Source organism: Phoxinus phoxinus, assembly GCF_949152265.1.
Source record: "Phoxinus phoxinus genome assembly, chromosome: 18".
Classification (NCBI taxonomy): Eukaryota; Metazoa; Chordata; class Actinopteri; order Cypriniformes; family Leuciscidae; genus Phoxinus; species Phoxinus phoxinus.
This window is the reverse complement of record NC_136893.1, coordinates 182501-200000: the sequence shown is the minus strand read 5'-3', so window position 1 is coordinate 200000 and position 17500 is coordinate 182501. Positions and strand designations below refer to the sequence as shown.

The 17500-nt window shown below is 43.5% G+C and overlaps 1 protein-coding gene across 2 annotated transcripts in view; it reads left to right on the top strand.

Annotated features, from left to right (window-relative positions):
• tec (tec protein tyrosine kinase) overlaps positions 1 to 17500 on the top strand; it is a 44096-nt gene that overhangs the window by 23040 nt on the left and 3556 nt on the right. For both annotated transcript variants that reach the window (XM_079589440.1, XM_079589441.1), the window contains exons 12-14: positions 8981 to 9152; positions 9295 to 9511; positions 14647 to 14711. In XM_079589440.1, coding sequence (XP_079445566.1) covers positions 8981 to 9152; positions 9295 to 9511; positions 14647 to 14711 — 454 coding nt within the window. The remainder of the gene's footprint in view (positions 1 to 8980; positions 9153 to 9294; positions 9512 to 14646; positions 14712 to 17500) is intronic.

The following is a 17500-nucleotide window of genomic DNA, read 5'->3' as shown; positions in this document are numbered from 1 at the left end:
ATGTCAGTGGCAGCGACTCAGTTATTATGTTGTGTGAGTCATCACTCCACGGCGGTAATTCAAGTGCGATAGTAGTGGGGTCAGACTGGCATTTTTTCCGATAGTAATTATACACTTGCTCAGTGTTACCATTATCTAACGGTGGCGTGGGAAACATGCAGTCATTTAAGATAATATCAATCGCCTTTGCTCTACGATGCTGCCATAGATAGGTTAGTTTGTTTTTTCCTACCTTTTGAGGATTTCTCTGATGTTGTCGTGTGGCAGATGCAATAGCTGGTTGTATCACCTCGCGCACATACCGCAGTTGTTTTTCAATCCAATCGGCCGGGTTTGCAACAGTGTTTGATTTGGATCGTGCATAGTCATCAAGTGGCAAAGTCCTTCAAATTTGCACTACATACTTGAGTAACGGTAGTCCAAGTTGTTCTCCGTCTGTGCGCTTTGTGGAAAATATTCCGGTTTTGAAAAAGGCCCCGTTGAGAACTGTAAACATCTTTGACCACTTCCTGAAATCTCCGCCGGTGAGTACAAAGTTTTGTTTTTCCTGTAAACTCTTTGTATCAAGGCCTTTCCTAAATTGTCTTTCATGATACTGGAAATGTGTCCATTCATTTTCTGTCAGCAATCGTTCATAATCCGTGATCTCGGTAGATAGAATGTTACAGGCCGACGGTAGATGTTCTGGGGTTGAATCCAGGGCTGGCCGTTGTTTGTAAATTTTTCCACTCTGTATCGCCTGCTTAAAGGCTAGTTTGATAGATGTTATCAAACACATAACAATAAGTGCCGTGTGTAAAATCATGTCGGAAGATTCTCTACATTAACGACGGCAGTTAAGACGGGTGCTGTTTGCGTGGCGTCACACACACACACACACACACACACACACACACACACACACACACACACACACACACCAGACCAGAGGAGCCCCGCCCACAGCAGGCTTCAGCTACGGTACTCGCACGCACGCACACACACACACACACACACACACACATATACACACACACACACACACACATTGACACATTGATTCTAAAACAAGAGTATGCGAGTTGACAAGAAGCTAATAATTAATTCAATCATAAAAATGCCAAATTATAATAAATGATTTTTAGACAAAAAAACATCTGCTAAATTATCAATGTAAATTTACATGTAAAATAAAAACTTTCTTTAGACATTATTTTTATGTATGGTTATATCTAAAACCATAAAAAACGTTGCTTGAAAATAAATTAAATGTTACATCAAATCAAATATAAAAAAAAAACTTAAACCTATTTTGTTTCAACTAGTTGCCAAGACAACATTTCTAGTTTTCATTTAGTTTTTAAGTTGATGTACTAAAATAACTGAAACTAAAATACAAATTGTATATAAATACTGTGAAGTTCACAAGTTCTTTTGTCCATATAATGTTTTAGCGTGTTTGGCTTACTGTCCGCAGTGGAGGGGCTCGAGGAAGGAGCTTCACCTCCAGCTCAGATAACCCCCAGTGGGAACACTAATGCTGGGATGAGGAGTATGGCAGCGGATGCCTGAATTCTGCAGGTGGAGTTGGGGAGGTGGAGGGACGCCAGAACAGCGGATGCCTGAATTCTGCAGGTGGAGTTGGGGAGGTGGAGGGACGCCAGAACAGCGGATGCCTGAATTCTGCAGGTGGAGTTGGGGAGGTGGAGGGACGCCAGAACAGCGGATGCCTGAATTCTGCAGGTGGAGTTGGGGAGGTGGAGGGACGCCAGAACAGCGGATGCCTGAATTCTGCAGGTGGAGTTGGGGAGGTGGAGGGACGCCAGAACAGCGGATGCCTGAATTCTGCAGGTGGAGCTGGGGAGGTGGAGGGACGCCAGAACAGCGGATGCCTGAATTCTGCAGGTGGAGCTGGGGAAGTGGAGGGACGCCAGAACAGCGGATGCCTGAATTCTGCAGGTGGAGTTGGGGAGGTGGAGGGACGCCAGAACAGCGGATGCCTGAATTCTGCAGGTGGAGTTGGGGAGGTGGAGGGACGCCAGAACAGCGGATGCCTGAATTCTGCAGGTGGAGCTGGGGAGGTGGAGGGACGCCAGAACAGCGGATGCCTGAATTCTGCAGGTGGAGCTGGGGAAGTGGAGGGACGCCAGAACAGCGGATGCCTGAATTATGCAGGTGGAGTTGGGGAGGTGGAGGGACGCCAGAACAGCGGATGCCTGAATTCTGCAGGTGGAGTTGGGGAAGTGGAGGGACGCCAGAACAGCGGATGCCTGAATTATGCAGGTGGAGTTGGGGAGGTGGAGGGACGCCAGAACAGCGGATGCCTGAATTCTGCAGGTGGAGTTGGGGAGGTGGAGGGACGCCAGAACAGCGGATGCCTGAATTCTGCAGGTGGAGCTGGGGAAGTGGAGGGACGCCAGAACAGCGGATGCCTGAATTATGCAGGTGGAGTTGGGGAGGTGGAGGGACGCCAGAACAGCGGATGCCTGAATTCTGCAGGTGGAGTTGGGGAGGTGGAGGGACGCCAGAACAGCGGATGCCTGAATTCTGCAGGTGGAGCTGGGGAAGTGGAGGGACGCCAGAACAGCGGATGCCTGAATTCTGCAGGTGGAGTTGGGGAGGTGGAGGGACGCCAGAACAGCGGATGCCTGAATTCTGCAGGTGGAGCTGGGGAAGTGAAGGGACGCCAGAACAGTGGATGCCTGAATTATGCAGGTGGAGTTGGGGAGGTGGAGGGACGCCAGAACAGCGGATGCCTGAATTCTGCAGGTGGAGTTGGGGAGGTGGAGGGACGCCAGAACAGCGGATGCCTGAATTCTGCAGGTGGAGCTGGGGAAGTGGAGGGACGCCAGAACAGCGGATGCCTGAATTATGCAGGTGGAGTTGGGGAGGTGGAGGGACGCCAGAACAGCGGATGCCTGAATTCTGCAGGTGGAGTTGGGGAGGTGGAGGGACGCCAGAACAGCGGATGCCTGAATTCTGCAGGTGGAGCTGGGGAGGTGGAGGGACGCCAGAACAGCGGATGCCTGAATTCTGCAGGTGGAGTTGGGGAGGTGGAGGGACGCCAGAACAGCGGATGCCTGAATTCTGCAGGTGGAGTTGGGGAGGTGGAGGGACGACAGAACAGCGGATGCCTGAATTCTGCAGGTGGAGTTGGGGAGGTGGAGGGACGACAGAACAGCGGATGCCTGAATTCTGCAGGGGGAGGTGGAGGGACGCCAGAACAGCGGATGCCTGAATTCTGCAGGTGGAGCTGGGGAGGTGGAGGGACGCCAGAACAGCGGATGCCTGAATTCTGCAGGTGGAGCTGGGGAAGTGGAGGGACGCCAGAACAGCGGATGCCTGAATTATGCAGGTGGAGTTGGGGAGGTGGAGGGATGCCAAAACAGCGGATGCCTGAATTCTGCAGGTGGAGCTGGGGAGGCGGAGGGACGCCAGAACAGCGAATGCCTGAATTCTGCAGGTGGAGTTGGGGAGGTGGAGGGATGCCAAAACAGCGAATGCCTGAATTCTGCAGGTGGAGTTCGGGAGACGGAGGGATGCCAAAACAGCGGATGCCTGAATTCTGCAGGTGGAGCTGGGGAGGCGGAGGGACGCCAGAACAGCGAATGCCTGAATTCTGCAGGTGGAGTTCGGGAGACGGAGGGATGCCAAAACAGCGGATGCCTGAATTCTGCAGGTGGAGCTGGGGAGGCGGAGGGACGCCAGAACAGCGAATGCCTGAATTCTGCAGGTGGAGTTGGGGAGGCGGAGGGATGCCAAAACAGCGGATGCCTGAATTCTGCAGGTGGAGTTGGGGAGGTGGAGGGACGCCAAAACAGCGAATGCCTGAATTCTGCAGGTAGAGTTGGGGAGACGGAGGGATGCCAAAACAGCGGATGCCTGAATTCTGCAGGTGGAGTTGGGGAGGTGGCGGGACGCCAGAACAGCGGATGCCTGAATTCTGCAGGTGTAGTTGGGGAGGTGGAGGGATGCCAGAACAGCGGATGCCTGAATTCTGCAGGTGGAGTTGGGGAGGTGGAGGGACGCCAGAACAGCGAATGCCTGAATTCTGCAGGTGAAACTGGGGAGGCGGAGGGACGCCAGAACAGCGGATGCTGGAGCGAAGGGATCGAGCGGCTGCTTATATGCTCCGCCGGTTAACTGAAAGATGGTTCACTCCTCCGCAAATTACGTTGTGAATTTCACTAAGGTATGAAACATCAATAATACCCTGCCAGCCCAAGAAAAGCACTTACCTGGGTCTTGGTCGTGGGGAGATGATATTCCCGTTCAGCCGTTGCCTTCTTCTCCTGAGGACGGATGAGTCCTCGACTTCTCTGGAACCCCAGGTGTCGTGCATGGGAGAGTCCGAGATTGCACTTCCTTGGGTTGGTGGTCTGTCCAGCCTGTCGTAGCTCCACTAGTACCTTCCGGAGACGGTTCTGTTCATCCCAGCTCTCAGAGTGGATAACGACATCAATGTAGGCAGCGGCATAGGCCCGGTGAGGCTGCAAAAGGATATCCATCATTGGCTGGAATGTTGCTGGTGCTCCATGCAGACCAAAAGAAAGAACCCGATAATGCCAGTGTCCCCCTGGCGTACTAAAGCCTGCCAATATCCTTTTGTTAATGAACCCCAGTTTATGCATCCGTTGGAGCTCCTCCTCTATAGCCTGTCGACGAGCTTCAGGGACTCGGTAAGGCCGCTGCCGAACAATGGTTTCCGCTGAAATGTGCGAATATCTTGGGTTACAATTTTAGTGTGACCCGGGGTCTCAGAGAACACGTCCGTGAACTCTTGAACCAGTTTCTGGAGATCTTGTCATTGGGTAGACATTAGCTGTTCACTGAAAGAGAGGATAGGGGTTGGTTCGGGGACGAGGGCAGCCAGCCTGTATGGGCCTGGCTCCACCCACGCTTTCATGAGGTTGATGTGATAGATTTACTCCGTTCTTCTCCGTCCCGGCTGCTGCACCAGTAGTGGACCGGCCCAACCTGTTCCACCACGGTGTATGGGCCCTTCCAAGTGGCAAGGCACTTTGATGTGGCACATGGAATGAGCAAAAGGACTCAGTCTTCAGGCTGGAACTATCTTGTGTTGTCGAAAGTACAACCGTGATAACTTGGAGAGTAAGGTTTGGACTAGTGTGTATGAAACCTGTGATCCTGAGACTGCCTATGACAGTCTAATTCATGAATTAACGGAGTCCATCCACAATACTATTCCAGTGAAGACTGTCATATGTAGAAATGAGGATCATCACCCTTGGCTTACTAAAGGGATTCTCAAGTCTATCAAACGTAAAAATAAACTTTATAAGCTCTACAGGAAAAATCCCAATGATGAAAACAAAAGCAAATATTTTAAGTTTAGAAATAAACTCACTCATATTATGAGGAAGAGTAAACAAATTTACTACACCGAACATATAAATGCAGCCCAAGGCGACTCCAAAAGGACTTGGGCTGTGTTGAATAAAGTTCTAAACAGGGGCCAGAAGTCAGCTGTGTTAACTGAATGTTCGAATGACAATTCACCTTTATTAGCTGATAGTTTTAATGATTACTTTGTTTCATTGGGTGAAAATCTTGCCAAAAAAATCAGACCTTCCAACGGATCCTCTTTTAGACACTATCTCCACGGAAATTACATGCAATCTTTCTTCATGAAACCTACTGATAAAATCGAAATTCATAAAATTATTACAGATTTGAAGCGCTCTCATACGGGAGGGGTTGATGGAATGTGTAGTAAAATTTTGATAGCTGTTGCAGACATAATAGCACAGCCACTTACACATTGCATTAACCTATCACTTTTGTATGGCATAGTGCCAAGTATGACAAAAATAGCCAGAATTACTCCAATTTATAAATCAGGTGATAAAAATAATATGGGCAATTATCGTCCAATTTCTGTTCTACCATCTCTGTCTAAGGTATTAGAGAGAGTGGTACACATTAGGTTAAGTCATTATTTGGATAAGCTTCATATTCTAGTAAGACCACAGTACGGTTTCAGGAAAGAGAAGTCTACCTTTATGGCTGTTTTAGATCTTATTGAAAAAATCAATGATTCTTTAGACCAGGGTGATTGTGGAGTTGGTGTTTTCCTTGACCTATCCAAGGCATTTGACACTATTGATCTTAATATTCTTCTAGAGAAATTACATCACTATGGTGTTAGAGGAGTAGCACTTGATTGGTTTAAAAGTTACCTACATGGTCGGAAACAATATGTGATGATTAATAATCATATATCCCAAATGAAAGAACTTAAATACGGGGTTCCCCAAGGCTCAATATTGGGTCCATTACTCTTTAATATATATATAAATGACTTTGTGAATTCCTCTCAAGTATTTCAAAAGGTGATGTTTGCAGACGACACCAATTTGTTTTTGTCACATAAAAATTCAAGTGACTTACAAATTATTTTAAATGAAGAACTACAAAAAATTGTTGTCTGGTTCAAGTGCAATAAATTATCCCTCAACATTAAAAAAACGAATTATATAGTGTTTCAATCAAATATAAGGGCATCAGCTACAAAACAGTTTTGCCTCAATGTAGATGATGAGGAGATACTATCAACCACTTCTACAAAGTTCCTGGGGGTTCACATTGATAAATGTCTAAACTTTAAATGCCACATTGATCACTTGATACACAAGCTTTCAAAATACGTTGGTTTGTTCTTCAGAATACGGCATTATCTTACATTACCTGCTCTTCTTACCTTGTACAAAACCTTGTTCGAACCTCATATTAGTTATTGTAACGTAATTTGGTGTAATACCTACCCGAGTCACTTAAATAAATTGATAAGTCTACAAAAGAAGATAATACGAGCTATATCGTGGTCTTGGTACAACACTCCAACAAGACCTCTCTTTCACCGCTTAGGTCTCCTTCGGCTTACTGAGTTGAACATATACCACAATGCGTGTATTATGCACCAAGTAGTTAATGTGACAAACAGCAGGCTATCTCAGCTCATTCCAATTAGTAGTCCGCTTCACGCTCATGCCACTAGGAACAAACATCAAATTACTGGTAAAATCAGAAGACTTAAAAGTGCAAATTTGAGCATAACAAGTAGAGGCCCAAAGATTTGGAATGAGCTAGATGGCAGGCTGAAGGTGTTGAAATCTGTATCCATCTTTAAGAAAACACTAAAAAAGGAACTTTTACGCTTATATCTATAACCTTTCCAGTAGCTTACCTAGACTACAGTTGATCCTAAATGCATTGTCCTGTCCTTGTGTGTCTTATGTTGTATTGTGTATTTTCGTATGATATCATTGTTGTGTGATTGGTGTTTAGTTTAAGTATTTGTTTATAATGTATCATTTCAATATGTCCTCAGGCTCCCTATTATAAGCTTTGAATAGCTTCTCTGGGAGACCTGATTCACACATTACGATATGTGCCACTTGGTTGTGCCATCTGTCTTGATTTTATGTGTGGATGAACTAATAAAGAAAGAAAGAAAGAAAGTACCGACTTCGGTACCAAGTCAATACTGAAATTTAAAAAATGTGACGCATTGAGAGCTGTTGAGCGGAATCGTAAACGCCTCGGAATGGCCATTGTACTTACGCGCTCATCAAATAACTCTGTGATTGGCTACAATGATCAGCGCTTAGAAAACATGTTGTAAATATACACCAATGAGGCTCTTCATCGAGCGCTTACACAGATACACACGTGAGCGTTTGAAAGCAGGACCGGTCCGCTGGCGCAGATAGACGCATACTTGTGCTTTCAAATGCTCCTGCTTTCAAAACACTTCCATGTGTTCTCAAGCACTCCCGTGCGTTGATCATTGTAGCCAATCCGATGAGCTCGAGAACACAACAGCCAATCAGGTGTTTATGATTCCGCTCAACAGCGCTCGCGTGTCACATATTTTAAATTTCAGTACCGACTTGGCACTGAAGTCAGTACTTTTGACAACCCTAGTTCTATCATACACTTGCTGCTGGGCTTGCTGCAAGTGTTCCTTTACCACGGGCCACATAACCTTTTCTATTCGGGCCCTCATTTCTTCGACATGCTCCACGACGGAGCGATGTGGTGATGGCTGTTGTTCCCAGGCCTCTCGTGAGCAGAGGCAAACAGCAGCTCGAAGGGTGTAAATCCGATGCTGGCCTGAGGAACTTCTCGGACGCCAAAGAGCATGTAGGGCAGCAATAGGTCCCAGTCCCAGTCCCCGACCTGGCTGGCAAGGACGAGGAGCTCACGACTTATGGCTTTTGGCGTCGCCTTTCATGGGGGGTGGCCTCAGGATAACTGGTGGTATAATCGACAATATCCAGCATGTATTCATGACCCCGGGCCGATTTCGGCAGCAGCCCCACCAGATCCGATACGCTTGAAGGGTACCTCAATGATGGGCACCGGGATGAGAGGACCCCTGGGCTGTCGCTGGGGAGAAGTACGCTGGCACACCAAAACCTTTTTACCTCGCCGTCCAGTCCTGGCCAGTGAAAGCGATCCCTAATTCGCTGTGCCGTGTGTTGGGCACCTAAATGGCCAGCAAGGGGGTGAAAGTGTGCCAGTGTCACGACGGTGGTAGTCTTACTGCGGGGAACTTAAACATATCCTTACAAGGATCAAACTGATCTTGGCAATGCTCTGAGAATTTCTCTGAGCATTTGGCAATGCTCTCCTTGGTAGATCCTTCTACTCTGTGCCTTTAGGCACCTGCACCTGACCAGTAACCAACTTTTAATAACCGTGAACATGAAAGGTTATTAAATTATTGAAAGATTTTAGGGCAAAATATTTTAGCTCAATGTTTTCGGCTGAAAAAATGTATTGGGAATCCCTGCTGTGGTGAAACAATCACACACGTCACGTATGGGTCAGAGGTCAGGGGTCACACCACACGTCTGATCTCCTGGGGAACCTCGCGCATGATGATGAACTTAGTAGCAGAATTTTGCATCACTAATTCTGTAATTTTCCTGTTGAGGCCACTATAGATTTAAGTGACTCGATGTTTGTTGTGCAGATAAATGGGAGATCAACCCGTCGGAGCTGACCTTCATGAAGGAGCTGGGCTGTGGCCAGTTTGGAGTGGTGCGACTGGGAAAGTGGAGGGCGCAGCATAAAGTGGCCATTAAAACCGTAAGGGAAGGAGCCATGAGTGAAGATGATTTCCTAGAGGAAGCCAAGATCATGATGTAGGAGTCACACACACACACACACGAACACACACCGTGAGATTCAAAAAATGCTTTTCTTACTCAGTATTTTTGTCTTGTTTCCAGTCTATGTGTGATTAAATTATTCTAAATTATGTGTGTGTGTGTGGTGTTCCCGCAGGAATCTGTCCCACAGTAACCTGGTGCAGCTGTACGGCGTGTGTACACAGCAGAAGCCGATCTACCTGGTGACGGAGTTCATGGAGCTGGGCTGCCTGCTGAATTACCTGCGCCAGCGGAGAGGAGCACTGGGAGCACTGGAGCTGCTGGGAATCTGCCACGACGTGAGCCTGGGCATGCAGCATCTGGAGCAGAACGGGTTCATCCATCGAGACCTGGTGAGAACACACACACACAAACCTGTAGGGAACAATAGACAAAATGGCCACCGCTGCGTTTGTATGAAACGAGAGAGAGCGAGTCCACGATACTGGATGGCATAATTAAATAACTGTACACAAAATATTGATTTGACTGAGTGTTAACATTTTATTAGCTTACCAAACACAAAACTTCCACGAGGAGAAACAGTTCCTAGCGAGAGTATAGCGAGAGTATAGCTATTGTGAGTGTGTAGCGAGAGTATGGCGAGTGTATAGCGAGAGTATAGCGAGTGTTTAGCGAGTGTTCAGCGAGAGTATAGCTATAGTGAGTGTGTAGTAGGGCTGAACGATTTTGGAAAATAATCTAATTGCGATTATTTTGACCAATATTGCGATTGCGATTTAATATGCGATTATTTTTTTAAGCTCTTTATCTTTTATATTATTCAACAAACACAAGCAATAAATCATTGTAAAATATGGATGGGAATCTTTAGGCACCTCATGAGCCGATCAACTTTTTTTATTTATTAATTAATCTTATTAATAAAACTTTTAATATTTATTTAATGACATATGTAATTATAAGTAGGCTACTTTTAAAAATAATTACACATTAAAAAACTAAATTAATACAATTACATGTTAAGAATTTTAAATAGGCTATATAAACGAATAGCTTCAAAACATAAAAGTTATCAATAACAAAGAGGGGAAAAAACATTAAAAGCAATAAACAAAGAGTGCTTTCAGTATTTGAGAGTCTGAATGTTTTCCATTCAAGAGCTGTGATTAAGTGATTTTTCTTTCTCAGTTTAGATACGATAAGCTGCTTCACACTTATGCACAGATCTCTTTTGAAATATATGATGTGGTTTGTCCTGTCTGTTTAATAACTTAAGACATAACTGACTGTTTACATTGATTTCGCGTCTTAACGCATTTTGCAAGTATAGGCTATATTTAACCAGGTAGACAGAGTCGCTCACAGCCGCATGTGAGAGCGCTCTTCACAGAGCGGGCGTGAGTATTTGAAATTGAAAGCAGCTTCTGTCGATGGTTTTCATATTTTTATTTTAAATATATAAGCCAACTGCATTCCAAAAGACATATGATGCCTTTATAGAGCATTTGTAAGGAAAATACCGGCGGGCGGGACCGCGCACTACTAGGGTAACATCAAGCGCGCGTATTTCACAGCGAGTGCCATATGATCTTCTAGTCAGTGCAATGAAGCCCGCGAATGTCCAACAATTCGCTTCAACTTTTCCGAACTGTAGGCTATGAAAGACTATTTTTCGGAAGGTTCGAATGTGTGTGTGACAGAGGAATTAGAAGCAAGCAGAATACGGATGTGTATAAAGCACACGCAGCGTCATCACGCATCTGTGTTTAAAGCTCAGACTCGATTCTGAAATTATCTGAATCCATACAGAATCGTTGAAGAGAATCTATAACACAATCGCATAAATTAAACAAACTGTTCTTTCCTGTAGCCTATGCCAGGCCTATGCGTAGCGTGCCAAGTTGATGCTTCATCTGGGGTGCAGATTACTTTACTATCGCGTGTCACGTGACCAGAGAGTAATCGCAGCTTCTGCGATTACAAAATCGCGTTTCATCATATCGCGATATTATCGCAAATGCAATTAATCGTTCAGCCCTAGTGTGTAGCGAGAGTATAGCTATAGTGAGAGTATGGCGAGTGTATAGCGAGAGTATAGCTATAGTGAGTGTGTAGCGAGAGTATAGTGAGTGTGTAGCGAGAGTATGGCGAGTGTATAGCGAGAGTATAGCGAGTGTATAGCTATATACACTGCAAAAAATACTTTCTTAGTTAGTATTTTTGTTTTGTTTCCAGTCCAAATATCTAAAAATTCTTAAACCAAGAAGCGTTTACTAGAGAAGTAAAATGACATAAGAAATTATATTTTGTTTTAAGATAAAAAGAAAGTAATTTAAGTAATTTTTGCTTAAAACGAGCAAAATTATCTGCCAATGGGGTAAGCAAAAAATTCTTGGTTTCCATTCGAATTAAGATTTTTTTTTTTTTTTTTCATTCGAATTAAGATTTTTTTGCTTACCCCATTGGCAGATAATTTTGCTCGTTTTAAGCAAAAATTACTTAAATTACTTTCTTTTTATCTTAAAACAAAATAGAATTTCTTATGTCATTTTACTTCTCTAGTAAATGCTTCTTGAATTAATAATTTTTAGATATTTGGACTGGAAACAAAACAAAAATACTAAGTAAGAAAAGCATTTTTTGCAGTGTAGTGAGTGTGTAGCGAGAGTATGGCGAGTGTATAGCGAGAGTATAGCTATAGTGAGTGTGTAGCGAGAGTATAGTGAGTGTGTAGCGAGAGTATGGCGAGTGTATAGCGAGAGTATAGCGAGTGTATAGCTATAGTGAGTGTGTAGCGAGAGTATGGCGAGTGTATAGCGAGAGTATAGCGAGTGTATAGCGAGAGTATAGCTATAGTGAGTGTATAGCGAGAGTATAGCTATAGTGAGTGTATAGCTATAGTGAGAGTATAGTGAGTGTATAGCGAGAGTATAGCTATAGTGAGTGTATAGCGAGAGTATAGCTATAGTGAGTGTATAGCGAGAGTATAGCTATAGTGAGAGTATAGTGAGTGTATAGTGAGTGTATAGCTATAGTGAGAGTATAGTGAGTGTATAGCGAGTGTATAGCGAGTGTATAGTGAGTGTATAGCTATAGTGAGAGTATAGTGAGTGTATAGCGAGAGTATAGTGAGTGTATAGTGAGTGTATAGCTATAGTGAGAGTATAGTGAGTGTGTAGCGAGAGTATGGCGAGTGTATAGCGAGAGTATAGCGAGTGTATAGCTATAGTGAGTGTGAAGCGAGAGTATGGCGAGTGTATAGTGAGTGTATAGTGAGTGTATAGTGAGTGTATAGTGAGTGTATAGTGAGTGTATAGTGAGTGTATAGTGAGTGTATAGTGAGTGTATAGTGAGTGTATAGCGAGAGTATAGCTATAGTGAGTTTATAGCGAGAGTATAGCTATAGTGAGTGTATAGCTATAGTGAGAGTATAGTGAGTGTATAGTGAGAGTATAGCGAGAGTATAGCGAGTGTATAGTGAGTGTATAGCTATAGTGAGAGTATAGTGAGTGTATAGCGAGAGTATAGCGAGTGTATAGTGAGTGTATAGCTATAGTGAGAGTATAGTGAGTGTATAGCGAGTGTATAGCGAGTGTATAGTGAGTGTATAGCTATAGTGAGAGTATAGTGAGTGTATAGCGAGAGTATAGTGAGTGTATAGTGAGTGTATAGCTATAGTGAGAGTATAGTGAGTGTATAGCGAGAGTATAGCTATAGTGAGTGTATATCGACAGTATAGCTATAGTGAGTGTATAGCGAGAGTATAGCTATAGTGAGTGTATAGCGAGAGTATAGCTATAGTGAGTGTATATCGACAGTATAGCTATAGTGAGTGTATAGCGAGAGTATAGCTATAGTGAGTGTATAGCGAGAGTATAGCTATAGTGAGTGTATAGCGAGAGTATAGCTATAGTGAGTGTATAACGAGTGTATAGCTATAGTGAGTGTATAGCGAGAGTATAGCTATAGTGAGTGTATAGCGAGAGTATAGCTATAGTGAGTGTATATCGACAGTATAGCTATAGTGAGTGTTTAGCGAGAGTATAGCTATAGTGAGTGTATAGCGAGAGTATAGCTATAGTGTGTATAACGAGTGTATAGCTATAGTGAGTGTATAGCGAGAGTATAGTGAGTGTATAATGAGTGTATAGCTATAGTGAGTGTATAGCGAGAGTATAGCTATAGTGAGTGTATAGGGAGTGTATAGCGAGAGTATATCTATAGTGAGAGTATAGTGAGTGTATAGCGAGAGTATAGTGAGTGTATAGCGAGAGTATAGCTATAGTGAGTGTATAGCGAGAGTATAGCTATAGTGAGTGTATAGCGAGAGTATAGCTATAGTGAGTGTATAGCGAGAGTATAGCTATAGTGAGTGTATAGCGAGAGTATAGCTATAGTGAGTGTATAGCGAGAGTATAGCTATAGTGAGTGTATAGCGAGAGTATAGCTATAGTGAGTGTATAGCGAGAGTATAGCTATAGTGAGTGTATAGTGAGAGTATAGCTATAGTGAGTGTATAGCGAGAGTATAGCTATAGTGAGTGTATAATGAGAGTATAGCTATAGTGAGTGTATAATGAGAGTATAGCTATAGTGAGTGTATAGCGAGAGTATAGCTATAGTGAGTGTATAGCGAGAGTATAGCTATAGTGAGTGTATAACGAGTGTATAGCTATAGTGAGTGTATAACGAGTGTATAGCTATAGTGAGTGTATAGCGAGAGTATAGCTATAGTGAGTGTATAGCGAGAGTATAGCTATAGTGAGTGTATAGCGAGTGTATAGCTATAGTGAGTGTATAGCGAGAGTATAGCTATAGTGAGTGTATAATGAGAGTATAGCTATAGTGAGTGTATAGCGAGAGTATAGCTATAGTGAGTGTATAGCGAGAGTATAGCTATAGTGAGTGTATAACGAGAGTATAGCTATAGTGAGTGTATAGCGAGAGTATAGCTATAGTGAGTGTATAGCGAGAGTATAGCTATAGTGAGTGTATAGCGAGAGTATAGCTATAGTGAGTGTATAATGAGAGTATAGCTATAGTGAGTGTATAGCGAGAGTATAGCTATAGTGAGTGTATAGCGAGAGTATAGCTATAGTGAGTGTATAGCGAGAGTATAGCTATAGTGAGTGTATAGCGAGAGTATAGCTATAGTGAGTGTATAGCGAGAGTATAGCTATAGTGAGTGTATAGCGAGAGTATAGCTATAGTGAGTGTATAGCGAGAGTATAGCTATAGTGAGTGTATAGCGAGAGTATAGCTATAGTGAGTGTATAGCGAGAGTATAGCTATAGTGAGTGTATAGCGAGAGTATAGCTATAGTGAGTGTATAACGAGAGTATAGCTATAGTGAGTGTATAGCGAGAGTATAGCTATAGTGAGTGTATAGCGAGAGTATATCTATAGCGAGTGTGTAGCGAGTGTATAGCGAGTGTATAGTGCTGATGACTTCAGTGACTCGGATGAGCCTGTGTTTCTGTTCTCAGAGGTGTGTGTGTGTGTGTGTTTGTGTGTGTGTCCGTCAGGCGGCCAGAAACTGTCTGGTGAACAGCTCACTGGTGGTGAAGGTCTCAGACTTCGGGATGACCAGGTAATCATAAGACCTTCCATCTTTTTAGACTGAAAAATTTACATATAGAATTATAAAAAAATCCAGATTTTAATGTATTTTATGTGTGTATGTGGAGTTATTAATCTCCTTTAACACACACATGTGTAAGTTCATAAGTGGACAGCATTGCTGAGTATTTTCTCCTTAAAACTGCAGTGAACCAAAGACAGTCTCAAAAACACGGTTTGAAATCGCTGGTGTTTCTGACGTCACACACTACCTTGACCAATCAGATCAACGTGTGATCGTCCACCAGTGGATCTCTGAGTGAGTGAGTGAGTGGAGGCGGGGCTCATTTGCATATTCAGAGAGCCGCACATACTAAATGAGGCAAGGGTGTTGAGTTACATTCACGATATTTTAAGGCATGAAAAATGTATTTTCAAGGAACAAACATACCGTATTTTCCGTACTATAAGTCGCATTGTGATGGCCGAGTGCGAGCGCGGGCGGTAATGCACTCACTCTGCGTGTGTGTGTGCGTGTGTGCGTGCGTGCGTGCGTGCGTGCGTGCGTGCGTGCGTGCGTGCGCGGCTGCGGGAGAATACAACGATTAAATATAAATATATATGAATAAAACATATAAAAACTAATAAATTGTTATTCATCTGTTGCAGAAAAACAAGAACAACTAAAACAAAATAGAAACGATTTACAGGCCAGAGTTTCTATTTGTAACATGTTTGCAGCGTTGAGCGATGTAGCCAATCACAGACGTGTTGATTTCTGGAACGCAGTGGCCAATCAGAACCATTTAAGAGAGAATCCCCTCACCGCTCAAAACGGACTTTCTGTTCAGTGCTGAACTCTGCATGCTGGAAAATCCTGATTATAAAAGATATTATGAAAGATTCATTCTGCAGTCGGCTTCATTGATAATAACAGAGATGTGTGAGATCGCGATGAACTGATGTCAGCTTTAGGAATTATTAAAGGACAAGTTCGGTATTTTACACTTAAAGCCCTGTTTACAGATCGTATCTGATGAAATAGAACGGTTAAGATAAAAATTTGGACACATGCTCCTGTCCTGAGAATTTTAGGTTTATTTAGCTTTTGTGGACCTATTTTGCCAAACGCGTCACACCCGTGATTCTTCCGTTGAGAGCTTGAATAATAGAGCCCAGCCCAGTTGGTGGCGATAATGCACCTTTGCCAATTGCAAGCAAACCACGGGCATATACACAGAAGAAGCAGAAGATCGCTGTCTTCATTGACAGCATTACAAACAGACAGCTAATAATGTGGCGAATTTGTGCAGTTCCGAATTGCGGGAAGATTCGTGGCAAAAGGAACACCACCAAGTGCCTGTAAGCCTTGAGACAGCAGCAGCTTCGGCAACAGGCGTAACACTGGACTCCGTTGTCAACTGCAGTTCAAACTCTGCCTTTCTTTGCAGAAATTCCTCCTCTGAATATTCAGGCTCAAACCTATAACCCTGTCCATCAAAATCGATCTCAAAACCGTCATCCTCCCATATAAATGTCTCGGAATCCATTTCTAAGTTGACACAGATAGCTTCGATCTTGTAAAAATGTTTAGATAGCTTAGCCTACGATACCGCGTCCGCGACTGCATAAGACTACAAAAAGCATACAAACAACCCCATTTCCGTTTCCCGCGGCGGAGTAATACCGTAACGTTACCTCACACAGCGAATCCAATACAACTTAATGGAGTTGGACAAAAACTACGATAAAACCTGTTGGAATGCATCTTTTTCAGCGATTTTTGAGTGCACATACCAGTGAACACCCCTGACCACTCGGTGAGTTTCACGTCTTTGTAAACAAAAGTTTAATGTGTTTTAGGAAGGAATCTTCCAGTGCACATAGACAACCATTGGGGGAAGCGAACTAAACCTAAAATTCTCGGGACAGGAGCATGTGTCCAAATTTTAATCTTAACCGTTCTATTTCATCAGATACGATCTGTAAACAGGGCTTTAAGTGTAAAATACCGAACTTACCCTTTAAGGGAGCGCGCGTTCAGTCATGGCAAACCTGCACACAGCACACCGGCTGTAGACGGTAATGCTTTCTCTTGGTTCATCTCAGTCAGTATTAATTAATTTTGAGATATATAAGTCGCACCTGACTATAAGTCACAGGACCAGCAAAACTATGAAAAAATACGATAAAGATGTCATTTTATTGACCAAATATGAGTTTTAAGGGATAAAATTATTGACTACAGGGGGCCTTTAAACATTTTTACTTTGAAACGTTTGTGCCACTGGCTATATGAACACAAACAAAAACTGTGGATATGATTAGAAATGACTAAATTATTAAAAAATATTCACACTTGAGACCTTCTTGGTCAAAATGTCCACCATAGGAAATGAATGAGATACAAGCCACAGATCAGCCTTGATAATGCCTAAATATATCCAAATGCACAATATTTAGAAGGTTTCCACGAACAAACTCTCGCTTCTCTAAACCACTCACAAACGTGCTTCAGCTCCTCATGTGAGCAACAGTTCTCCAGATGTTTCTGTTCTCCAGATGTTTCTAGTTTTTGTTCTCCAGATGTTTCTGTTCTCCAGAAGTTTCTGTTCTCCATATGTTTCTAGATTCTATTCTCCAGATGTTTCTAGTTTCTGTTCTCCAGATGTTTCTGTTCTCCAGATGTTTTTGTTCTTCAGAAGTTTCTGTTCTCCAGATGTTTCTAGATTCTGTTCTCCAGATGTTTCTAGTTTCTGTTCTCCAGATGTTTCTAGTTTCTGTTCTCCAGATGTTTCTAGATTCTGTTCTCCAGATGTT